We start from the raw sequence: 26628 nt of genomic DNA, 5'->3' as shown, positions 1-26628 counted from the left end.
GATAAAAAACCAGGAAGAAGAAAGAGTAAGAGAAGAAGCAAGAAAGTGAAGGGAGCTTGACAAAGAAATAGAACACAAAAGAAGACAGAGAGCACGCAACATTGATCACCTAGAAAAGGAATTAATGGATCCCAAACCAGTAGTGGCATGAGAGGACATAGAAGAATTCTTCCCGACACATGAACCAATTTCAGGTCCATCTAGAGCAAATCTAGAGGATGAATTTGATTTTAGAAGCATTGGGGACGCGATCGATAAGGTCTATCATGATATGAGGACCAAGAAGGAACTGAAAGGAAACGGTAAAAACAATCGACTCGAAAGTACACTGTTGTACAAAAAAGAGGGAGGCTCATATAATTTCGAGGATAAAGAGTTGTCTTTAGACAGGCTAACTCTGAATAGCGACGAAAAGGAGGGAAGCCACACAATTTGGGGGAAGGATTTGTCAGACGAGGACAGAGAAACCTTCAGTGGGGAGGAGGGAGGTGACGCATGTGGTCCTGAGGATGTTCTCTATTGTACAGAGAAGTGAGATAGTCAGATCTAGATCCACCCAAATCGCGGGCGTCAGAGTCTCTGGCGTAATTAGATCGACCCAAAGGGCCATACCATGGTGAGAGGGGGGACTCGCCACCTTATGTGAGCAGGCTAAAGTCGCTACCAGGAAGAAGGCGGTGCTGAACCATTGTCCCTGCTATGGACAGACAGACGATAGGGAATGAATGTGACTTTGGGATCTCACAGTTTCCTTTGTTAGAGAAAGGAGGAACCAGACCGCAGTATATACCATGGCCGCAGAAGGATAAGGACAATTTAAGGTGTAAACTCCTGAGTTTAACTTTCGGCGCTGGGAAATAGATACATGAATTAGAGAAAATGACAGGAGGAAACACGTTAGCTATAGGAGACATTAAAGGTCTTCTAGCCGCTATTCTTAGGGAGAGAGCAGATGACATTTGGATGAGAGCAGGATATTCGAGTGTCACTGTGCAGAACACTGCTCATGACGGAGCGCCGTTTAATAACTGTAGAGTGGCAGTCTGGAAGGCGCTGCGAGTGCAGTATCCAGACACGTCAGATATGGGAGCTATGATGGCACGAAAGATGCAGGAAGGGGAGGATCCTCTTGTTTACATTCAAATTTCCAAGAGCAGTGGTATTTGGAAACGCACGAGCCGTGGGGAAAATCTATACCTGTATGCTATCATATATTATCACAGGGGCTATCAGACACAGTGCAGAAGCAGCTCAGGAAACTAGTGGGTATAGAGGCGAAACCATGGTCAGAAATACAGCTGACTATCGCGCATTATTGCAGATTACTGCAGGAGGATAATCGAAAGAAAGATGACGTTAGGAAGGGTGAAGAAGCAAAATGAGTGCAAAAGAAATTGTCAAAATACGCCACAGAAGGGGCAAAGTTGACTAGTGGAGAAGGGTCAGGTTCTCAGCAACCAGCAGGCATGCCACAGGTGAATACCAAGGGCAGTTTGGTCAAGGTAATAATGGATTCATACCACGGGAGAGGGGAGGCTTCCGAGGTAGAGGTTTCCAGAATAATCAGAGTGGGTTTCAAAACACGCAGAATGATAGTCAAGGCAGGCAGGGAGGGTAAATTAGGAGGCCTCCCATATGTTGGACATGTGGAATGACAGGGCACATTGCACGCATGTGTGCAAAATGGGTAGATCTCAAGAGGGGGGACCACACACCCACCTGCATACAATCAACAAAGTGGAGAGGGGTTTGCCCAAAATCAGACAGTGCAGCAAACACAAGCTGCAAGGATGCTCATATGCCGACTGGGAGAGACTGCCTACATTTATTTTATCTGTTGATATATTTGGAAGGCCTATGTCTTGGAAAATAAACTGCTCTCCTAAATGCACCTGCACACACACTTGTGCTAAAGCTAGCACCTCCGCACAACATGTTAACATGTTGGTGCACATAGTTGTCCAGGAAACATATTCACACCAGCCTTGAATGAATGACAGGCGTCCTACATGAGTTTATACTGCTTGCACATTCTTCTTTGTTTGCACATGGTTGTATCTCAAACTGACTTTGCTGACAGCAATAATCTGTAGACCCGGCCTTGTGTTCGCGGTCTCTCTCTTCCCCCAACAGCCTCCTTATTGTTTTCTTTTCATGTCATCCTGTCTGGAGCAAGTGCGTCACCAGTAGTGAACATGTGTCCGCGGGCTGACTCCCCCATCAGAGGGAGCAAAATGACTGGTTGCCATCTGGTGTGGGGGCTGCGAGCAGTGAGGAGAGCAATGCCAGTGACTTCTTATTGGTTTTGGCACAATTGGTGGCGCTAGCGCCACCTATGTTGCAAAGCATTACTGGCACAAAAGGGAGAAGCTGTATATTGGGAATCAGGATATCTGGTTGTTATGGTAACTCGAAATACTCATGGATGAATCTGCTCCATCACAAAATATTATTTTCTGTGTCCTGTGGATATTTATTCTAATAAGTGGGCGTTTTACAATGAGCCTACCAATCAAGAGTCCCATTAAAAACCATGTCAGGCTGCACAGTGATCCTTACTTTGCTGTTTAGGGCGTCCGTGCGTTCCCGCTCTGCCTTGGCATCCCCACCCTCACTCCCCTAGTTTTTCTCTTGCTACTGCTTCTGTTGGCAGCTCGCATGCTACCCACCCCCTTCGTCTTTCTTCCCTCGTGGGCCTAGTTTTCTCTCGTCCCTCCTTCACCAGCTTGCTGCCTGTTTCTCTGGGTTGACTGGGTCATTGCTTCTGTGGATCCTGCCCCATGTTCACTGTCTGCCTCTTTCTTCAAGAGCCTCCCTTCCCCATTGTTCCTTCGGCCACTTGCTGCCCAGTACACAGCGCTGCCTTGGGGTTGTTGCTTGCTTGCCGATGCCCTCCCCCACTTGCCTGCACTCAGATGTTGCTGTTCCTCTCTCCCATACCTGTGGGTCCCTTTGTGTGTTGTGCTGGCTCTGCTGGTGTTGAGCTGTGCGAATGGGAGCTGAGCTGAGGCTAATCTTTTCGCCGACTTGTGGTTGTGGCTGGGGGCTGTGATTCATGTGGCAGATGGGGAGTAACCCATCTGTACTGGTCTGCAGAGTTTTGTTGACCCCACATGGTAAGTATTGCACAAGCGCAGAAAGTTGCTGGGTTTGGGATGAGTGCTGTACGGCAGTCCAGACGGTGGAATCTTGGTTAAGGAATGTTTGGGGCAAATGGGTGAGAGTTCTGCAGGTTGGACGTGTAGAGCAGTGAAGGGCAGCATTCACACCCCGCAGGCAAGTCCCCACAAACCTGTTTCAGGAGGGGCACCCTGGGATAGTGTGGGGCACAGGCGTGTGCTGCCCATGTTGCTGCTCCTTGTGATACACTTGCAGCAAAGGTATATTAGCTTCATAATCTAGATGCATATCTTTGTGTGATGTGACATAAACCTGCTTGTCTAATGTTGCACCATCATGTCTTTGTATAGCGCTCCACAAAGAATTATTGTTTCCACTCTGCGCTGTAATAAAGTTATTACCCAATTTCATGGCACTCCATGTTACGAACTTGGAATAATGAAGGGCTTATTTGGCCCTCCGGGCATTCGCACGTGTGAAGCGCAGGTGGGCGCCGCTGCAGAGGTGAGTGCTCAACCCAGCCATAATGTTGCAGCTTTAAAAAAAAAAATAGCACTTCAAAGCCACCTGCCGGCAGCGACCAGCACTAAAAGACCAAGCAAAATAAAACAGATCAATAAAACAGGTGTTGCGCCTTTGTCTCCGCACTGGTTCCATGTGTTAATATCCCCGCAAAAATATCGCCATACAAAAATATTGTCATATTTTTGCAACAATATTAAGGCCTGAAACCTGCGCGGGGCACCCCCGCATTATTTTTAAAGGACCGGGGGCCACCCCCGCAACCCCTGCTCCCAAAAAAACACAAATTATCCCCCGAAAAATATCATCTATGGCCGTTCGAGACGACCATATATACGCCGATATCTTTGGTGGGGATAATATATGGTGATACCTCCGCACTTAGACATTTTCTTCAAAAGAGAACATTCACGGAACATCATGGTCCTAATCGCCATCCCAGATACAGTTTTTAATCCAGGATCTATTCAGGCGTTCTGCTTTGTGAAAGCCAGCACAGTATTTATTTTCTAATCTTTCAGAGACAGTCCGAGCTGATCGTTCACACCGCAGTGGTGACTGGTGTCGCTGCCTTTGGAATATTGCTTTCAATATAGCTTAGAAGAACTAGTTACTCTTACCTTGTAACGTTCTTTCGATGGGATGTTCCTCCGACGTATTCCTTATCTTAGATATAAATCCTTCAGCTTTGCTGGCCTCGGAAAATTTTTTCGCCAGAGGGCGCTGCGCGTCGATGATCGCCGAGTCGATGACCCTCGACGGCCTCCGTGCCGACGTCGACGTCATCCTGCCTATAAAGGCCGCGCGCAGCGTCCGTTGCTCAGTTCCGTTTTGTAGTCCCCAGTAATGTTTTTGGATTAGACTAATCACCTTGAAGGAGCATAGGCTGCAAACCCACAGGAAGTCATACTGCGGGGATGGATGGGAGGGTCGATAAGGAATACGTCGGAGGAACATCCCATCGAAAGAACGTTACAAGGTAAGAGTAACTAGTTCTTCGAAGGGATTGTGTCCTCCGACGTATTCCTTATCTTAGATAGACTCCCATAGCAGTGGTATTGTGACTGGAGGCGGGAGTAATAAAAGTTATGTTACCCTTCCAGAATGGACAGAGTGTAACACAGCCTTGCCGAATCTAGTTTCTTGACTAGAGGAGGAATCCAGGCTATAGAATTTGGTAAATGTATGTGCGGACGACCATGTGGCAGCCGCACATATATCTCGAATTGGCACCCCTCTTTGAAGGGCTGAGGATGTTGCGATACCCCTGGTAGAATGAGCCCTTAGATTTTGAGGAGGCTCCTTTCCTGCCAATTTGTAGCACTCCAGAATGGCTAAAATAATCCATCTGGAGATGGTTTGTTTTGTTATTGGAAGGCCCAACTTATGTCCTGCATAACCTACAAAGAGTTGGTCTGCTTGTCTGATCTTAGCCAATCTGCTGATATAGAAGCTCAAGGCTCGCTTAGGGTCCAGCCTGTGCAGTCTCTCTTCCTCCTTCCCCGGATGAGGAGGAGGGTAGAAAGAAGGTAATATAATCTTCTGAGTGATGTGAAACTCCGAGACTACCTTCGGGAGGAAGTTAGGCTTCACCTGAAGAACAACTTTGTCCTTGTAAAAGATTGTATGTGGAGGTTTACACGATAAGGCTTGCAACTCGCTAACCCTTCTAGCAGATGTCAATGCTATTAGCAAAACAGTTTTGAGGGTGAGAAGCTTCAATGAACAAGAGTGTAGTGGTTCAAAAGGGGCACCCTTTAGGAAGTTTAAAATTAGGTTTAAATCCCATAAGGGAACTTGAAAAGGTTTCGGGGGATAAACATTAGTTAATCCTTTTAGGTATTGTATTACCAATGGAATTTTGAAGTATGAAGGCTCCTCTGCAGTGCGCTTAAAGATTGATAGCGCTGCGAGATAGCCCTTAATTGTGCCAACCTGTAGGCCTGAATTAGCCAGGTAAAGTAAGAATGACAACACCATAGGTGTACCACAAGAAAAGGGTTCAATATTCTTTTCTCTGCACCAGCTGCAAAATTTGTTCCAACGGCAGCGGTATAGAGTTTTAGTTGCCGGCCTTCTGGCCGAAAGCAACACCTCCATAACATCATCCGGAAGGTCCCAATCCTTGTACCTCAACCTTTCAGACACCAAGCGTGAAGGTTGAGGGTCTTGATGGCTGGATGGAGAACCTGACCTTCCTTCTGCGAGAGAAGATCCTCTCTGTATGGCAGTCGAATTGGAGGGCAGATGGACATGTCTAGAAGGTCCGGGTACCACGTTCTCCTGGCCCAATCCGGGGCAATTAGGATCATGGTCTTCCGAAACCTTCTCAACCTCCTGATCATTTGAGGAATGACAGGGACCGGAGGGAACGCGTACAGAAGTGGGAACTCCCAGTCCACTACGAACGCATCTCCTAGAGCTCCTCTCGGGGGAAATTCCCTTGAGCAAAATCTGTCGCACTTCCTGTTGATACTGGTGGCGAACAGATCCACTTGAGGGGTTCCCCAAAGGGCGAAGATCTCTTGAAGGACTTCCTGAGCTATCTCCCACTCGTGAGAGACTGTGCTCTGCCTGCTCAGAGCGTCCGCTGTCAAGTTCTTCTCTCCGGCTAGGTGAATTGCCGATAGAGAGATTCCTTCCTGAATTGCCCAAAACCAGAGCTGCATCGCCTCTCTGCACAGTGGTAGTGAGCCTACGCCTCCTCTTTTGTTGAGGTAGTGCATGGCCACTGTATTGTCCGTCATTATTAGGACGTTTCTTCCCCGTACAGACGGCAGAAAAGCCTTCAGCGCTAGTCTGATGGCTCTCAGCTCCAACAGGTTGATATGTAGTCTGGACTCCGATGGAGACCAACGACCGCTGATGGTCAAGTCGTTGGCGTGAGCTCCCCACCCCGTGAGTGAGGCATCCGTGACTACTGTTATCTCCGGCCATGGTTGCCAAAACATTTCTCCTTTCAGGATGTTCTCCCGACAGGCCCACCACTGAAGGTCTCGGGCTACTTTGACCGGGATCCGAAGGAGATCTGTCATCCTTCCTGAGAACTGTGACCACTGAGTTCTCAGTGCCCACTGGAGGGATCTCATTCTCAGGCGAGCCTCCGGCACGAGGAATATGCAGGATGCCATGAGGCCTAGCAACCTCAGAAAGTCGTAGGCTGGGAGATATTGGGCATTCTGAAATCTGATGACCATCTGCAGAATATCTCGAGCCCTCACCTCTGGTGGCAAGGCTTTTCCCAGGGAAGTGTCCAGGACTGCTCCAATGAATTGGAGTCTCTGTGATGGTATCATCTGTGACTTCTTTAAATTGAGGGAGAAGCCCAGCTTGTGAAGGAAGTGGCAAACATAATCTAGTTGTCTCTGAGCCTGTTCCGAAGATACAGCTCTGATCAACCAATCGTCTAGGTAAGGGTAGACATGAATCCCTTCCCTCCTTAGACTTGCAGCCACAACCGACATTAGCTTGGTAAAGACCCTCGGGGCGGAGGTTAGCCCAAATGGCAGAACTCGAAATTGATAATGAGAGCTGCCAATTGCGAACCTCAGGTATCTCCTGTGCCTGGGATGGATCGGCACATGGAAATAAGCGTCCTGGAGGTCTAGAGATACCAACCAGTCCTGAAGCTGGAGGGCCTGAAGGATCTGAGAGAGAGTCACCATCTTGAACTTGTCCTTTCGGAGGAATTTGTTCAATTCCCGTAAGTCTAAGATGGGTCTCAGTCCTCCGTCCTTCTTCGGTATTATGAAGTAGGGGGAGTACCAACCCTTGTTCCTTTCCGCTACAGGTACCAGTTCTATGGCACCTTTCTCTAGCAGGTCTAAAACCTCCTGCAAGAGGAGCGGATCTGGAAGCTTCAAAGGGTTGTTCCCCGGTGGATGACTCTGAGGGATATGTAGGAAGGGCAGGCAGTAACCTTGGGCCACTGTCTCCAGAGCCCAAGCATCTGACGTAATAGCCTGCCATTCCGTCAGATGGTGAGTTAACCTGCCCCCTACTGGTGTTCTGTGAGGGGAGACCTCAGAGTGGTTTTGAAGCGGCTGATGCAGTTGCCGAAGGTAAAGTGGCTCCTGCTCCTGCGGGTGCGGCTTTCTTTCCCCTACCCCGTCCACCACGGGTAAATCTTCCTTGGCCTCTTTGAGCCGGTCGTCCCCTGCCCCTTCCATATGAGGAATAGTAACGAAAGGACCGTCCTCTCCACGATGATCCCGAAGGACGAAAGGTATTCTGACGGATAGCAGCTCCCAATGACTTGGCTGCTGCCTTGGACGTTTGCAGTTTCTCCAAACTGTCATCCGCCTTCTTTCCAAAGAGGGTAGAACCGTCAAAGGGCATATTCAAAAGCCTGGTCTGCACGTCAGAGGCAAAACCAGACTTCCTCAACCACGCATGCCTGCGGATTGTGGTACTTGCCGCCATGGCCCTGCTGATACTGTCAGCAGAATCTAGGCCAGTTTGTAGGGTCTCGCACATCGCATCTTTACCATCCCTGATGATGTTTAAAAATGCGTCCCTTTCCTCTCCTTCTTGGAGGCAGTCAGCCGCTGATGAAGCGCACTCCCAAAGGGTGTGGCTGAACCTAGCGAGCGTACAGGTCGCGTTAATAGACTTTAACGCCATGCTACAGGCAGAAAAAACCTTCTTAGCCATGGCATCATACTTTTTGTCATCCCTATCCTGCGGAGCAGTGGGGTATGCAGATGTGCTGCCTGATGAGGTTGCAGCCTGTACAACCAAGCTCTCAGGAGTAGGGTGTTTTGACAAATATTCAGGGTCAGAACTAGCCACCCTGTATTTTGTTGACAGTTTTTTATTTACTGCCGGGATAATTTCTGGCGTTTCCCAGTTTGTCAAAATCCTTCTCTGTAGAGCAGAGTGAAATGGAACCACAGGATCCTCCTGTGGGCCCTTGTCCAGTATGTCAGTGAGGTCATCCTGCTGAAAGGCAGGAGAAGGTGCAGACCAACCCATAAATTCTATGATTCTAGACATCAGAGCTCTATATGGAGTCTCCGCATGTTCTCCTGGGTCTGGTTTGATAAATTCTGCTTCAGGAGAAGTGTCCAAGCCACTAGCTTCCTGAAGTGCATCCTGAAGATTTTTTAATCTTCCTTCCTCAGAGGCGAAAGTCTCTGGCTCTGGTGATGTGGTCCTCTGTAAATCAATATCTTGGTCTGAATCCTCCCTTTCCTCAAAAATCGAGGTTAAAGGGGGATACATTGGTTTTTGGAATGGTATAAACCCCATTTCCAATGCAGAAGGAGCCATCATCACAGGCCTTGAAAACGTCGATGTCGTCGACACCGACGTGAAAGTACTCGAAGGCGCCGTGAAAAGCGTCGAGAAATGTGTACTAGGCCTCGAAGAACTCGAAAGGATCGGAGTCTTGCTCGAGAACGACGTCGACGTTCTCGGCGTCGAGTCGGAGGTCTTTTGTCTAACCGTTGGCTGTGGAGTAGCCGTGGTTCTTTCCTTCACCGGCGTCGATATCGGCGTCGACGTCGGCGTCGACTCGATCGACTGATGCGCCGATGAATCCTTCGACAACGGCGTCGATGGCGCCGACCTCTGTTTCGAAGGAGTTTTCGACGATGGCGTCGATGATGCTTTATCTCCCGATGGCTCGAGGCGCTTTCGGGTTGACTTTTCCGCCGGGTACTGCGACTCGCGGCGTTTAGATTTTTTGGGTTTTTTACCCGGGGTATCACCCTCAGCTGTCTTCGAGGGGGACGAGGCCGCTTTCTCGAAGACGCTTAGCATCTTTTTCCTGAATTCCTCCCACTCAGCTTGCGAGCTGCGTTTTGTGGGGCAATGAACTCTCTCAGGAGAACTCGACGAAGATGACGAAGGGGATCTCCTACGTCTCTTCTTCGAGTGTCTCGATGTCGACGAGTGGTGGGAGCCACTTCGTGATCTAGATCGAGAGTGTTTTTTATGGTGAGGAGACGAACGTCTCGACTCTACCGAAGAAGCTTTCGAGGAAGTTAAAGTTGACCTACCTCTCTCGAGCTTCCCCCTACGCTCCTTCAAGGCTTTCGCCGTCATGGAAAGGCATTCCTCACACTCCGAACTCTGGTGCGTGATTCCCAGACACCACAAACAGACCCTGTGAGGGTCCGTCAACGACATTTTCTTCCCGCAGTCTCGGCACTTTTTGAAACCGGACCGAGGGGTCGTCGGGTCGGAGGAGGATGCCATCGATATCGAGGTAAATAGTAGTTATTATATACGTTATCTTGACGAGAACTGAGCAACGGTGTTCCGAGGCACAACGAAGCGCGGAAAAACGGAACTGAACAACGGACGCTGCGCGCGGCCTTTATAGGCAGGATGACGTCGACGTCGGCACGGAGGCCGTCGAGGGTCATCGACTCGGCGATCATCGACGCGCAGCGCCCTCTGGCGAAAAAATTTTCCGAGGCCAGCAAAGCTGAAGGATTTATATCTAAGATAAGGAATACGTCGGAGGACACAATCCCTTCGAAATATGCCTGGAGGGATTTTCTGGAGCTTGTTGCAGGGACACTGGTGTGGAATATTGTAAAATATACACATTCTGATACATGTCAGTGTCATTGTGCACTGTACTACTAGTTCAATTTTATTTAGGTGCAATGGGTTTTGCGCTTTAATTCAAAGGCTCGCAAATGAGTCACATTTTTTCATATAGGCTTGGACGAGCAAACCCTGAGCTAGTCAGGGCCTGCCTGCAACACACAGAGGGTGTACTCCAGTAGAACGGGGCTGTGCAGACTTAACAACCTCACGAACACACTTCTTTGTTATCAGCAGCATCTTGCTCTTGCGTGATTTAACACAGTTGTATGATTGGTGGTTTTCGGGCACAGTAATATGGAACCAGTCCATGCATTTCAGATCTCGCTCTGTTATTTAATATCAAACATTCAAATGGGTAGTCATTGTGCCATCACCCAATTATACTACGATGGAATGGTAGGAGCTTGTTAGTTCAGGCGGAAATGCATAAACTACTTTTTGTATTTGAACACTGCTGTTAGTTGTTGTGGTGCCTCTAGGTGAATTTCCCTAACCTGTATAATGAATTAGTTCTCTTTTTTCATTCCTTAACATTTTATTGTGAATAATTGTGTTCTTAGTTCTCTTTTCTCATTCCTTAACATTTCATCGGCCCTCATTATGACCCTGGCGGAGAACCATGGTGCAATTTGCACCATGGTCCATGGCGCTAAGCTGCCAACTCCGCCATGGTGGTTGGCGGACTTACCGCTCCATGCCGACCTTGGCGGGCGGTAAGTCCCCAATCCCCATTTACCCTTCCCCATTCCCATTTTTGCCCCATAGGGTATAATGGGAGTGGGGAAGGCGTTAATTACGCCACCGTAAATTACGGTGGCGTAATTAACAACAAGTCCCGTAGCGCCATGGATTTTTCCGCCTGCAAAAAGCAGGCGTAAAAATCACCATGGCGCTACGGAAACTCGTAGTCAGGCGGAAAGGTACGCCATGCTCTACGCCGGCATAAAACCCTTTCCGCCAGGGTCGTAATGAGGCCCATCGTGATTAATTGTGTTCTGGTATTCTCCAACGGACACACATGTCACATCTGTCTTTGCTAGTCCATTAACAGGTGGATATAGCATGCTGGTGTGGCTCTGGTATGGATATTGATCATTTAGAGAATAATGCTAGCACAACTTCCTGCCGGGTCCACCTTTCTCCCAGATGTGTGTTGACACAAGGGAGGTCAGTGCTCTGGTCAGGGCATTCAGTGGGAAGGGCCACTGCTAGGTAAGGACGCATAGGACTTGAGTTACAATGGGTATTTAAAAAAGAAAGTAGAGAGTGCGGCAGCTACATTTTCTGTAGAGTGCTAACTTACTGGTTGTTGTTGTTGGGATACCCTCCATTACAATGGATAGTCTGGGTCCTCATTGATTTCGGGGAGGCAGTGTCTTCCATCGTAATAAATCAATGGCTCCAGCTATACCAGGAGGACAAGGGTTAAATGTTGCCAGGGTTGCAGGCTGTCTTGGGCCTCATTACGAGGTTGGAGGTAGCCTTGCCGGTAAGAGTGGCAAGGCTACCTCCATACCGGCATGAAAATCCGGCACCCGCGAATGGGCAATTACTGAGGTATGCCGACCCCGCTGGACCCAGTAATTGCCCTTTTGTGGGTGCCGGAGTCGGGTGATCCCCATGGGGATGCCTGTAGCACCGGCACCATTCATAACGTTGCCGGTGCTACAGGCATGCTGTGCTCGCGGGTGTCTTTCATTCCGCCAGGCCAGACCTGGCGGAATTAAAGGCACCCACGGCACAACTCAGAGTTTGCCGGTCCGGTACCAACGGTACCGACAAGCATACCGGTACCATTGTTACCGGACCGGCAACTTCGTAATGAGGCCCATTGTCACAAGGCAGCATGCCGTGGAAGGGCTTTGGTCGTTTCTCTCCAGTAGTAACTGGGAGTATGGATATTGATCATTTGTATTGTCATCCAGGACCCTTGGCAATGGGTGTCTCTTCCAATGATGTGGTTTGTTGGCTCCTCTGATACCAGTAGGCTATGGGATCACCAATGTATTGTACAAACAGTTGTAAAATGATGGTGTGCGCTTGTGGGAGCCTGGGACTCAGATGAGATAGCAGTGTGCTCAGGACAATCAGGGGGGCAGTCTGGGGTGGACATATGAGACAGCTTCACACTTAAGGATTTCTCATGGGTGGCATCTTTTACAGGTATTGCAAGGGTACAATGAGGTACACATAAGAGACGCACAGATATTGCAAAGCCTCTGTGGGTGTTTCGTGTGCACCACACACGGTGCATACATGCCCCATTCTAGTTGGGAGGAAATGCTGTATGAAAACCAGAATGTTCTATTTGAATTGGCTCAGGACCTACATTCATTCCTTTGATTACTGACAGAAGTTTGATTTCTGATGTTGAATGGATGTGAATTAAACCTTTTTGAACTGTTTATTGAAATGACTGACTTCATATAATCTGGACATCACTGCGATTTCTTTCGAGTATCATTGTTTCTGGGATGTTTATCCAGTAGGATGAGACGGAAGTGATGTTTTTATTGTTTCTGTTTGTGAGTTTAATACGTTGTTAAAAGAAGATGGGATGTGGAGCAGTGCTGCACAGTTTCCTGGTGTTTGTCTTTTTACTCACCCACTTACTGCCTCTGATCATGCTAATCGCTAAAGGAACCTCCACACACTATCTTCTCCTCGATAGCCATAACTAATCCGCCTGTGATCTCTTTCAGCCCGTTGTATAATGCAGCAAAAGCTAACATTGTGCTCCATAGGGCATGCCAGTGTTATTTATAAGCAGTCTTTGAGAGATAATGGCTTAACTGCAGCTTTAAATGAGCTCCTAAGAGAGCAGTATGGAAGCCCCATCTATAAAGAATCTTAATTTCTCACAGTCATTACGTCATTGGTTCAGACCTTTCCTCTTATCCAGTGTAGCAGCTGCAAGACCGGTTAATCTTCACACCCTGAAAGCTAATATCTGTGGGTTTTCTGGACTCCAATATTATGCGTTGCTTGACTGTGTAGAAATTTACCCTTGTGAGCACATCTCACAGGACAGGGATACATTTTCTTGATATTGACAGGTAGATGCCATTCAGTCACAATCCTGACTGTTCATTCTTCACCCAATCATATGGTGATTATTTTGTACACAGCCTTGAAAAAGACCATAGAGTGGTCAAAACACGTGTTGGCTGATGTTTTGCTTTGAAGGCAGAGGATTTCTGCATATTTGTTTCGTAGTTTTGACATTTTTGAGTTTGTACCCATAACCCTATTTGATTTATGGTATTAAATACTTAACTTTGAAATACTATATATCTTTCCATGCACATTACTGTCAAGGGTAATTAGCATTCAGGTTTATACCCCTGAAGTGGTTTGACTTTTTCTACAAATCCTGTGATTCATTGCTCGTAGTAACTGACAGCCCCTAAGAAAGCTTGCGTTGGAGTCATAGTGTAGGGCTTTGGTATGTTATAAACAGTGGGCCTCATTACATGGATGACGCTAAGGGATTACCGGCACCAGTAAGGGCACCGGTGCCGGTAATCCCTTAGTGCCATACTACGAGGTCCCTCAGCGGGTCCTTTCCTTAACGTGTGGCCAGACCGTTATTTGCTCCTTCCCCATTCCCATTGAGCCCTATGGGGGCTCAAAGGGAATGGGGAAGGGCCTTGGTGAATGGGGAATTACCGCCCCGCCAACCTTGGAATAATAGCGCCATGGTTACCGCCGTCCGTGTAATGAGGCCCAGTCTCTTTTATGGGGGGCAGATATAAGCTGACATCCCTACATTATGTCATGTTCCAAATAATGTACCCTGAGGGCACATAACTGGAGCTTCTTCTTTGAAGCCTTATGCCTTTTCTCTGCCAATGCTGTCAGCAGCACCTTGGTTTCTTCTTTACAAGTGTCATATGAGGGTGAGGCAATCAGTAAGTCATCAACGTCTTGTATCAACACTGCGTTTCCTGGTAATTGTTTACATCCAACTCTTTCTTTAGCTGTTGTGTAAAGAGGGTTGGGGACTCTGCATACCCATGGGCACATGTGTCTACATATCTTGAAACCCTCTGTACGAAAATGCAAACAGGTACTGACTATCTTTATGTGTAGAAATAGAGAAAAATGATCCACACAAATTGACTACCATAAAATGCATGGCCCCTGGTGGGATAAAGGAAAATATGGTAGCTGGGTTTGGCACCACGGGAAAGGAGGGTATCACCATTGCATTGATAGTTTGCAAGTCTAGGACAAAATGATAAACCTCCTTCCCAGGCTTCTTCACAGGGAAAATAGGAGTATAGCATGGGCTACTGGTCGGACCAATAATTCCCTGACTCAGGAATGATTGAATGACTGAGGCGATACCTGCATCTGCTTCAGGCTTCGGACGTATTGGAGTGTGCTGGGAAACCTCTTAAACGTATATGCCTTTATCTTCACCAGTTCTTCAGGGCATGGGTGGCCCACAAACACTCTGGTATAGAATCAATCACCTCACATATGTCTTCGGACCATTGCTCATCTTTCTCCACTACGCTCCCTCGTGTTTCTTCCCTTAATGTAGCCATCACTGTACCTGCGCTATCTGAGGGCACACTGAAAAACACCCCATCTCTGGTGCAATAGATAATGCACCTGATTTTGCAGAACAAATCGCTCCCCATAAAACGTACAGATGATGTGGGACTTAAAAGGAAAAGTTTGTTAATCTGTAATGGGGCCTAAAGTGACAGTAAGGGATTCAGCCACCTGGTTCACAACAGTATTATTCGATATGCCTACTGCTCTCACTGTCTCTCCTGATATAGGAACACGTGGAAAGATATTAATTAACAAAGCAGATCTATTTTCCCCTGTGTCCACCAACACAGCACTGGTGTCCCATGCACTTAGCATTGTACATATGGACCTTCCTGGTCGACTGGGACAACTAATGCTTCCAGAGTCCCTTCCCCTCCTGGTTTTCAGAACCCATTCAAATCCTCTCCCGAGCTTCATGAGTCCATGGGGATGAAAGGGTTAGTGTTTAGATGTGGAAATTGGGGCATAGGGCCAACTGGAAATGTCTGCATTTGGACCTTCCCACCTTGCTGTGGCATCAGGGCATTATTGGGAACAGTGTTACCTTGTGGCTGTGGCCTCTCTGGTCTAAATGGGCACTTGTTTTCCCAATGGCCCTCCTGCTTACAATAATTAGAAATCAAAGGGTCTGGTGCCATAGCTCTAGGAACCTGCTGATTATTCCATTTTCCCTGTACTTGCTGACCCTGTGCTCCCTAAACCTGCTGTTGATCGAGCTGTTCCCATTGATATGGTTGCTGCGGCTTTCCCATATATCCCCTTGCTGGGTTTGGTATACCTTCTGAGCCACCAGACCTCTGCCCCAGCCTCTACCCCTTTGTCAGCCCTCCTTTTGGGCCCGATTCCTGGGATAGTGTGTTGTTCCTCAGCGCTGTCTCTGCAGACTCTGTATCTGCAACATTATGAGTTTGTTCTTAAACGTTTCCTTCTTCTGCTTCTGGCAAGCAACGCAATGATTTGCCACCGCCACCAGCTCCACTAATGGCTTGGTCTGCCAGACTATACACACATACTTAAACTATACCTTTACCTTCAGAAGCAGGCCAGAAACAAACGAGCTTGCTATGGCCTCCTCAGCTGTCTCCTCCAGCTTTTTAATACCACAGTGCTGAGTGTACACCAACTTCAGTCGATCCAAGTCATCAGCAGGAGATTCACCCTTATCCTCTTTACAATTTTATATTTTTGACCAATCAGTCTTTCTAGGGCACACCTCTGTAACTGCCATCGCTATCCTTCCATTGCCTGGATCACAGCGTCCCCTGTGCCTGGAACGGAAGCTGGCTAAGCTGCCCACGCCACTAATCACTTTTTCACCTCCAGTGGCATCACTAGCCTCATAAGTTGATTAATATCAGCACACGACAGGTTATAACACTGCATTTCTGTCTGCAGTTCCTCCACAAATCGTTGGGGCTCTGCCCTTATATTTGTTAACTCCTTTGACGCCTGTACCTCGAAGGATCCCAGCCCGCTCTGCCTGGGGGCAGAGGACACCAAAGGAGAAATTTACACCAAGGCCTCCTGCTGTGCCACCTTTGGCCTCTGCCCTTTAAGTGGTCTGATACTAAGGAAATATTCAAGTATATCCTCAGGCGTCTCACTATCCTGATCTTCTCAATCCTCCTCTCCCTTGTCTTTATCCATCGCACCCTCTTGAATTATTTGGGGGGACATCCAAGCCCCTTACAGTCCTCTTTTGCCCATCAGAAACTTTGTTTTTCCCCACAGTTGATCATTAATCTCTCTCAGTCCTCTAATTTTCAAGTCATCCTCCAGGCTGTTGCCTCTTCCAGCCACGTGGCAAAAGCTCCCCACTTTACTGCTGGTATCTTAGTACCTTCCGCCTCCAAAGCCCTTTTAAGCACTCCCAATTTTATCCAAGTTAAATGTCCCCTCAATTGGAAATTGAGTCTGTCTATATCGTCAAGTCAAATAGTGCAGTGAGTCCAAATAATCACAAGACGAATCGCTAGATTGCCTAAACATATAATGAGCAGGTGACTGCTTTGGGGGTTCCAACGCCATTTGCCCATTTTCCTTTCCCTATTTAAATCTGCATTCAATGCTCACATGCCCCATCATCCAGGTGCCCCTGCTCCATGGGTTCTTTGACTCCACTCATTTGAGGCCCTGAGTAAGAGGGGGCTCACATTTAGCAACCAGAAATAATGTGCAGTGGTACTGATAGGGATAAGGACTCTCACCATTCAATCAACCTGTCCCTATTTAATTCTGGGCCTTACCCACTCTCCAATCTGCTACTCTAACAAGTACCTGTGCGTTATAGCCTAGCCAAGGTCTTGTACCCCCTTGTCTACCCCCTTTTACCGGGCTCAGTCCCTAGCCTTGGTATTTTGCTAAGTTAATCTCTGGATGAAAGAGAGAGAGAACCAAGAGAATAACAGTTATGAAACAAGTAAAAGCTACCACCAATACTACATACCCAGCTCCAAATCTCTATCCCACTTCAGCATATCCCCTAAAATCATCCCATCCGATATGAGCATGGTCGATTAGTGGCTCTAGAAAAAACGAATGTCACACCACATCAGGATGCAATATGGGCAGGCACATATTGGTAAGAATGGAATGACAATGCTAGTGGGGCATTCATGGTTTGCACCACAAATGACCACTACGGCCCAAGAATACTGCCAAAGATGTGTAATCTGTCTGCAAAATAACGTGGCGAAAAGTGTGCCAATCAGATCATGGGTGCATCCTCCTCTTTATGGCCCATTTGTAAGGTTACAGATTGATTTTCCTCAACTGCCAAATTACAATCCATGGCAATACCTGCTGGGGATAGTGGATGCGTTTTCAAGGTGGGTGTAAGTATATCCCTGTAGGAAGGCAGGTGCAGTGACTCTTGCAAAAGTATTGATTCAGGAATGTGTACCCAGGTCTGGAATATCTGTATATAATAACAGTGATCAGGGAATCCATTTTGTCAAGAACATCATTTAAACAATGCTATCCACATAGAAGATTCAACATAGTTTTCATTGCTCTCACCATCCATAGTCAGCAGGGGCAGCAGAGAGACGACATGGGGTTTTGAAGAATAAATTGCCCAAACTGTGTCAGGAAACAGGGTTGAAGAGGCCAGATGCCCTCCCACTGGTTCTATTTAGTATAAGAAGTGCACCTAATAAGAAAACTGGTTTGAGTCCTTATGCAATTATCTATGGAAGACCTATGAGATTCCTTGTAGCACCACCCGTGAAAACTGTACCAGATCATTTGCAATTGTCGGAGGATCGATTGTTGGAATATGTCAATACGTTAAAGTCCTCTGTCAGTCTCATTCACAGTCAGGTTCAAGCTGCTCTGCCAAAGGAACCAGACTCTCCAGGTCATTCCTTGCAGCTGGGTGATGGTGTCCTGATAAAGGTTCACCAAAGAAAGACAGCTCTAGCTCGCAGGTGGAAGGGGCCATACCTGGTACTACTCACCTCAAACTCAGCTGTAAAGGTTCAGGGCCCCCAACATGGGTGCATGTGAGTCACTGAAAACGGGCGGTAGCCCATGCAGTGTATTTCCTGTTGCTTTGCTGATCTGTCTGTATGTGTATTTGTATTTGTATTTATTGTGTTTATATAGCGCTTGCTGGCTTACACTAATGTAGTTATAGGACAACATGACTCTTGTGCAAACTATTTTAGCTATGAAAAACATGACTAATGCTGTGACATTGGCTGATGTCAGGGTTTGTGCGTGGTCTAAGAAATGTGGATAGTGCATTGGCAAGGAGGAACCTGTCATCTAAATGGAGCCTGGGAATTTGGGGTTGACCTTTGGTTGGGATTTATACCACGGCTAGCCGAATGTCCTGTGGGGTTAGTACCCTCTGTTAAAAAGCAGGTTCCAGGCTCTTTAAGTTCACTTCATGTAAGTTTTTTTACAGCTTAATGGTTACAGTTCCACATGAAGATATTAAGGACATTAGCTTAGACAAACACCGGCTCCCATCACCCAGGGCCAGCCAGCTGTAACTGCCACTACACAGAACACTCACCCAGAACATTCCATCATCCACTCATAAACATTCCAATGACATCACAAGCTACCTCACCTCAGACAGGCACAATACAACACACCTTCCTCCTTTACTAAACCATATACACACAACAAGTCACATACCAGAACCACAACACAACTACCACCTTCCAAGATATACGCACACCTGACACTCAACTGGAAAACGGACACTTCCACGGCCAAACCCAGCCATCAAAACATCACATCCTAACAAACCGCATTACGTGTATCAATCGCAAAACTACTATCATCCATCTGCCTGTTCCTGCCACAAACAAGCAACCGGGCTCTCACCCCGGGAGCTAGCAAACCCCAAAACTGGGCTACTTCACCTACATTCCTAAACCACCACAAAACTTCTTCACCTCCTACCACCTGCCCCCGCCTACAACAACGCGGGTGTCCAAGCTGCCACCCCGGAACTCCAACAGGCCTCTAGACTGCCACTCTAGAGAACTGAGACCTCAAAGTCTCCAAAAAGACAACCACAACCTCACACCAATAGGGAGTCACAAAGTGGAAACACATAACATCACTGAAACCACAAACACCCAAGGACTCAACACCATACACATTACACCAGACCAAGTTGTACAAACCTTCCAAACACATTGGGAGCAGTGGCCACGCACTCCCAATGCCAACATCAATGACTGGTAAAAACTCAACTATATTATTGCAAGGAATGGCATCCTCATACAAGTCGAACTGTTGAACCCATAGATAAAACAAAATCCACAATAAATGCCACAAGTGACATAGAAAACAATTTACTCATCATCTCCGGACATACCACACACGATGCCAACGGGTCATTACCAGGCGTCCCCAGCTACCCCTTTACCACCAGCTACCTACAGTCCTATGTGATGAGAAGGATAAAAACCCTAGAGAAGGCGCTACCTCCCCTTAACCACAGCGTTGTTCAACATTTACCCGAAACGGGGAAAACTTCATAAACCAAACCAATCTCCAACTTAGAAGAAAACATCCTCCTGTACTAAAAAGAGCATGGGTGCGACCCCGCTCTGAAACCACACCCTGGCAGTTCAACTTTTACCAATAACCTAACATGAGTACATATCTTCATGTTAACTTCATGGCACCACACATCATTGTCCAAACCATACCAAGCACACATTACCCAAGGATTAACTCACATGTCTAAAAACAGAACAACACGCATAACCCATGATAACTGTGAGTTCAATCCGTTACCAAACTCTCACTGACCCTCTCCCCATCCAGATACAGACATTGCATATTATATACAATATTATAAGAGACAGATTGATAACATGCATTCTAAAACAATAAAATGCATTACCCATATTTTGCTATAAATGAAGCAAAACACCAAACCCAAAACTTGTATGAACCTAAGGGTCGATAGCCATTACTAGGCTCCATCACAGCCTTAATGTCCATATCGATTAGAGCTCCAAAGAAATCCCTACCAGTCCATGTTGCTTCATGCAACTCTAAATGCTGCAAATCCTACAAAAAAAACGTTCGTTTTATCCATCACATAGAAACATATTGATATGTGCATGCTTTACACCAACACAATAACACCTTTTTGCGAGCAGACGTCCATGTACGAGGTTGCTCGCCACTCCAAACCTCCAATTCCTCAAAAAGGTTAAGTCTATCGCACAAACGCACAACTCGACCCCATAAACTGGTATCAAACTTGTAATTTCTCAAGAAATTATGCCGAATATCCAAAAACACATCTCCATATAAATTGCCATACCACTCAGTATGTAAGAGATCACGAAAATGACATCCACAACTCAATACCAAAATGTTGCAACAGTATTCTTTTTACATTCTACTGCAGATATAACTGGTTTAATTAAGACTACATTCTATATACCCATCCATGCCCTTCATAATGACATTGCCTGCAGAAGTCACCGTAATTGCTGGCCGCTACTCGACGTCTCACTAGTTGAGACGGAGCGGCATGGCTTCATCACATTGCTGCCTCCTTTCCTGAGGCAAAGGCAACTCTCTGATCGTCCACATCTCTGCCATGCAGTTTATAGCACATGCGGTTTAGGTCCTACAAGACCTTATGTTCTCAGTGGGCTTGGCTCCAAACCGAGAACTCCTCCTCAACTCACGACAACACGACAACTCGACAACTCCAAAATGCTTGACGCAAACCGCCTTGGAGACGAAGCCAATAACAATGCCACGCAAAAATCTTTCACATAAAACCGCACTCAATGCGACATCATTGCTAACAACATCACGTTTCCGGTGCCAACATTATCCAGATTCTCCATCTCAGGGATTGGGTGCCCAAGGTTTCCTGATCACGTGCAGCGCACATGGTCCCTTACTTTCCCCAGGAAGTTATATGTCACTCCATTGCTGCACAGGCCACCTCAGCTTCCATGGAACAACTAGGGACGGCATTTACATAACACGCCAGTAGAACGTTAACAGAAAAGCGTTCCTATCCTTCGCCAACTGCCCAGTCTTCAGTGTGACGTCATCAGTCAACGTGGGCCAATCAAAGGAATATGGGTGCTGGCCAGCAGAATGCTGCCCGCACCATGGGCAGGATGTAACTGGGAGTGGGTGGCACATCACGAAGTATGGGAAATCAAACCACCCAACAATTTCTCCAGATACCGGATCTCTGTCCGAGGGATGACCAATGATTTGTGATTTAATTTGGGTTCAAATTGGGAGTTATGGCCTTTGCAGCCCCCACCATTGCAACTAAGTGTGGGACAGATGGTATTGGTTGGAAAGAGGATGTGCTGGCAAGGTGAGGGAGCTGGATAGGTAGGAAGAAGGTTGTTCCGAGGGAAGGAGCATTGTGTAGCATTAGTAGCACAGCCAAATTCTGACATGCTTTTTACTGTTCATAAAGGTACTAAGCCGTTTACTGTTTTCTGGCCACCGACAGAGAGAAAGATAGTAAAGGTGTATGTTGAGTTTTTAAAGTGGTGCCCTAAATCAGTGTCACATAGTTTTCAGTATTTAGAGGAAGTAGAAGAAGTACTAATACATGTAACAGATGGGACAAAGAGTTCTCAGGTGTTGAAGATGTTTTTTTTTCAAGAGAAACATGCATTTTGAAGTGGCTCATCGTACAGCCACGATATGTTCTGCAGCAGATGTTGTGTGTGGAGTAAATCAGGAAGGGTCTGAACAGCCTTGCATTACCACCACAGAATGTATCACAGCATTTTCGGAGGTAATCTGGTGTTGCACGAGATGCTGTCATCAGTCAGGAGCCGTAGTAATACAAAATGGACCCTCCAGCCCGCCTCCTCTTAGGTCGGCCCCTAACCTTAGCCCCTCCTTGCCCTGCTAGCTACAGCAGGAAACTGTGATGCTACAGAAGGAATTGGGAGGATTGTTGCAAACCCATGAGGATGATTGTGTGTATTATAAAGAGTAATACTTGTAGTGGTAGATGGTTTACCTGCACAAATGAAAAGCAGGAGTGGACCATAGTTAGGTGGAGGAATAGAATAGAATTTCCTGTCAAACGAAAAACTGATGAATTGGGAATTAGTGCAGAGGTGTAAGAAGTGCAGTTAGATTAGTTGCGCAGTAAGCACAAAAGGGGGGTCTGTGAACGTTGATGGCCCCCAGGGGAGTCGGGGGTCCGTATTTATGTTAATACTACAACGTAAAGGCATGTGATAGCGAGTGATCATAAATGGGAATGAACAATGATATGGGAGGAGACATTTGGTAAAATAGCTGAATGCATGAACTGCCACTCTTTTTATATGTCTGAGTGTTCATTATTTTTCTTTTATTCTAGCAGACAATGGAAAGGGACATGCGCTGTGAGCATGCTGACGCAGCACTTTCAGGAGCTCTCGGGGGGACTGGGTGGAGGCCATCTGACCACCATTTTTGGATTTCCCCAGAAAATACCTGTTCAGACAATGCTGGAAGTGTGTCAGAGGGCAGTGGCCTATACACCGCCCACCTGAGGAGGTTGATACCAGACATCGTCATACCAGAGCGACCGACCCAGAATTAAAGGATCACATGATGACGAGAGTCGGGATGTAAACGGAAGACGCACTATGGAAAGATGCATGCAGTGCTATTGTTTTGTTTTGGGGGTTGGAAGTGTCAAGTGGAAGTGACATGTATTTTAAGGTGCCAGACCATGGGGAGATTTAAGGGGAAGGCGAATTGGAGGCGGGTTCGGTTAGTTTGGGTGTTGGTTTAACGATGTGCTGTTCGTTTATCGGCTTAAAAACCAACAATAAATGGTGTCTTGCCTTGTCCATTGTCGATAGGATGTTTTAGGGCCTCATTACACGGTAGGCGGTGGACCAAGCTAATAGGTGCTAATAGCACCTTGGTCCATGCCGGTAAAATACCGGCACCGCCTTGGAGGAAAGGGGAATTACCGCCCTATTCCAAGGTTGGCGGGGCGGTAATTCCCCCTTCCCCCATTGCCCTTCCCAATTCCCATTTTTGACCCATAGGGCATAATGGGAATGGGGAAGGTGCTAATTATGGTACCGCATTTAGCACCCTGGTCCCTTTGCGGGTTGGTTTTTAATGCCTGCTAAGAAGCAGGCGTTAAAGTACCAACCCGCAAAGGGACCTCGTAGTAAGGCGGTAAGGGTTAACGGTCACCGGTACCATTACCGGTGACCGTTAACCCTTACCACCTTCCGTGTAATGAGGCCCATAGTCTTTTATTTTGTTTTGTCTTTTAGAGGCATTGTGCCTCATTACGAGGCAGAACTGGATGCCTCGTAATGAGATGGATGGTAGCAATGGTACCATTATGAACGGTACCGCTGCTACCATCCTCCCCATTCCCATTCCCATTGAGCCCTATGGGCGTTTATACCGGCATGGCTACCCCCAAACTCGGGGCCGGCTCCGGGTCCTGCGAAAGGGGAATTACCGGGCCATTCTGACCTCGTTGGGCCCGGTAATTCCCCTTGCGCGGGAATTACGCGGGACCCGGAGCCGGCCCCGAGTTTGGGGGTAGCCATGCCGGTATAAACGGCTATATTGCTCAATGGGAATGGGGAGGATGGTAGCAGCTGTACCGTTCATAATGGTACCATTGCTACCATCCAGTTCTGCTCACGGGTGCTGCTCGGCGCTCCTGGTCTGAACAGGCATGCAGAGCGGCACCTGTGAGCAGGACTCGTAATGTGGCCGCATGGTAACAACGGCGCCGGTAGCACTACCAGCGCTGTTGTTGTCTTACCGCCACAATCGTAATGAGGTCCATTGTCCAGTTGTTATATAAAATGACTGACTTTCAGAAATACAGAATGCCAGCCATTTTCTATGATGACTCTGATGACATTCCTTAACCCGTTACTTTTTACTCGAAAACAGGGGAAAAGTGTGGTTTGTTCTGCAAGATCAAGAGCATTAGTCCTGTCAAGTGTGACAGAGAGAAAGACATTCTTACCTCCACTGAAGCATCTTTCCAATTGATTCTGGAAATGTATGTTACAAGGCACACAGCTAGAAAAGAGCCACAGATAGCCATGCCGCTCCACAGACCTGGGTGGGAAAAGGAAAAAGTGAATGATTAAAAGAAGGAGGGTCACATCTACTGCAACCAATGTGGATTGGTGCTTTGCCGGAAGAACACGTTCAACAGAGACACCAAAACATATTGTGACCAGGAATTCTCTTCGTGTTAGTTTTAACACTTTGCATGAGTTGTGCAGAGCAGGATCTAAGGATCATAGAGTAATAAAGCAAAGATTCATTACAGTGGCTCCGATAGCCTATGACAAGTCAACACCATGCATTGGCTAAGGTCAGAAGAAAACCTTCTCTTTGCCTCACTTCCCATGTCTGTATATTGGCTTGCAGTGCTCATGGGCAGATGTAGATTGACATGGAGCTTACGTGTTTGTAAACGCTGTTTTCATTTAGGTCCTTAGCCAATTAATCAAGAGTGATGCCTCCTCAGTGATGCCAGGGTCAAATATGGGGAAAAGCTCAAAAGTAATGACAACATGGTGCCGTAGGTTTTGATTTGGCAGGGTGCAAATTGACCCTGGATCTGATGAAGGCAGAGTGGGTAAAGTTCAAATAAATAACAAAGCAGAAAAGTCGACAATCTGCAGGTTCTGCATTCTCTGTAATAGCCCAATTGCATTGATCTAATTGTGATGGCCTTGGACATGTGACTGTCGAAAGTGAGTTCATAGTGTGACGAAGTCCTCTGCCTTACTCTTAGTTTAGTGGGGGTAACAATGGGGCGGGGGACCTTCCCAAGCTAGTGCATGTTGGACATGAGGGTGGTATGGAAAGGATACACTGGACATCCTCACATAGCCCCTGCCATTGGCTAGAAGACAGTCACATGCGTGTTAGGACTGCTGGCCATGTATGGTCATTGTAAAGGAAACTGCAATGTTGCAACACTGATTGTACACCCTCCCAGAGGCAGGGTGGGTCAAATGCAGGGTGTGGCTTCCCCAGAATCTACGGTGGTCACTCTGAAGAACGTCCGACACACAACAGTGTTCCTGCTATAGACGCGGTTCAGCTGTGGTTGGGTAATGTCGGTGTACCAGCTTTTTAAAGTCACAGTCCACCTCCTACCTGTCAAATTCAATGTGCAATTCAAGTACACATGATGTCACTACAGATATCAAACTGGACCAATCCTGGGGACCCAATCGTTTTTTTTTAAAGCTTTTTATTTATTTTCTTTATACACCAAACAAACACAAAAACAAATTGAACAACATCTCACAACACATTTTCTCCGGCACTTTCGAGTTCAAGTCTATATCATTCGTCTTCTGCACGGGTCACGGCTAGACCTCCTCCCTCTCGATCGTGTTGTCTTCGTGCTGGCCTGTATATCACACCCAGGCGCGGGCTGATCCACTTTCCTCCCCTGCCGGGTCGCTCGAGTCACTTGTGCTATCTCCGTCCTTACCCCTGAGCAGGTCTTGTACAAGAGCATTCCACGCCAGTATTCTGGCCACACTGTTGCTTTCTCCCCTTTGCGTGGCCCTTGTGCAGACTGCTGTCTCTACCACTGCCCACTTTTGTAAGTCCGCCCACCAGCCCTCTATTGATGGTCCTGCGCTTGCGTTCCACGCCATTGCAATGCAGCGTTTCGCCAGTATCGTCATCAAGTCTTTCATCTTTGCCACATGTGTCCTCTGCTTGTCTCCCCTCAGGAACAAGCCCAATATGTAAGACGCCTGCGACCAGGCATGCATGTGAATTTCCGCTTTCGACACGCTTTCCCTAATCGTGCTCCAGAAGTTCATTACTCTCGGGCACGACCAGAACATATGTACCATGTCCGCTAGTTCTGCTTGGCAACGTGGGCAGTTTCGGGTTTGTCTGTCCCCCATGCCCGACATTCTTTTAGGCGTTAGATATGCGCGGTGTACAATGTATATTTGTACCTGCCTGAACCTTGCGTTCCTTGAAACTTTCTTCGCGTACTGGAGGGCCCTGTTCCATTCCTCATCCCTGAAGGGTTGCTTGAGCTCCTTCTCCCATTTCGCTTGTGTGTTCAGTGCCCTTGTGTTGATGGTTTCCAACATTTGCTCTTAGAGCCTGGACACGGTGTCCCCCCCCTCCGAGACGTCGTACCACGCGTCCAGCGTCCCTCTCTCAAAGTGCTCGGAACTGGTCTCAGGAGTTGAGTCAGTACTATGCTCTGAGCCACAACAGGAATCAATATCCCCTTCCTCCTCCTCCTTCTCACCTGAGGTAACGGTGTTGTCCGGTCTTTGTTCTTCTTTCTTCTTCTTGCTCCTAGACCTTCGATCGAAGAGAAAGGGTCTCCCTCGGTCGGAAGCCACTCTGCTG

General features: G+C 47.3%; 1 protein-coding gene across 1 annotated transcript in view; it reads right to left on the bottom strand.

The window, feature by feature from the left end:
• LOC138488296 (multidrug and toxin extrusion protein 1-like) overlaps positions 1-26628 on the bottom strand; it is a 419915-nt gene that overhangs the window by 12306 nt on the left and 380981 nt on the right. Inside the window, exon 15 of the mRNA XM_069615179.1 lies at positions 24245-24339. Coding sequence (XP_069471280.1) covers positions 24245-24339 — 95 coding nt within the window. The remainder of the gene's footprint in view (positions 1-24244; positions 24340-26628) is intronic.

This window comes from Ambystoma mexicanum, chromosome 9 (genome assembly GCF_040938575.1).
Source record: "Ambystoma mexicanum isolate Mex_15411 chromosome 9, UKY_AmexF1_1, whole genome shotgun sequence".
Taxonomy (NCBI): Eukaryota; Metazoa; Chordata; class Amphibia; order Caudata; family Ambystomatidae; genus Ambystoma; species Ambystoma mexicanum.
This window is presented reverse-complemented; position numbering and strand designations above follow the sequence as displayed.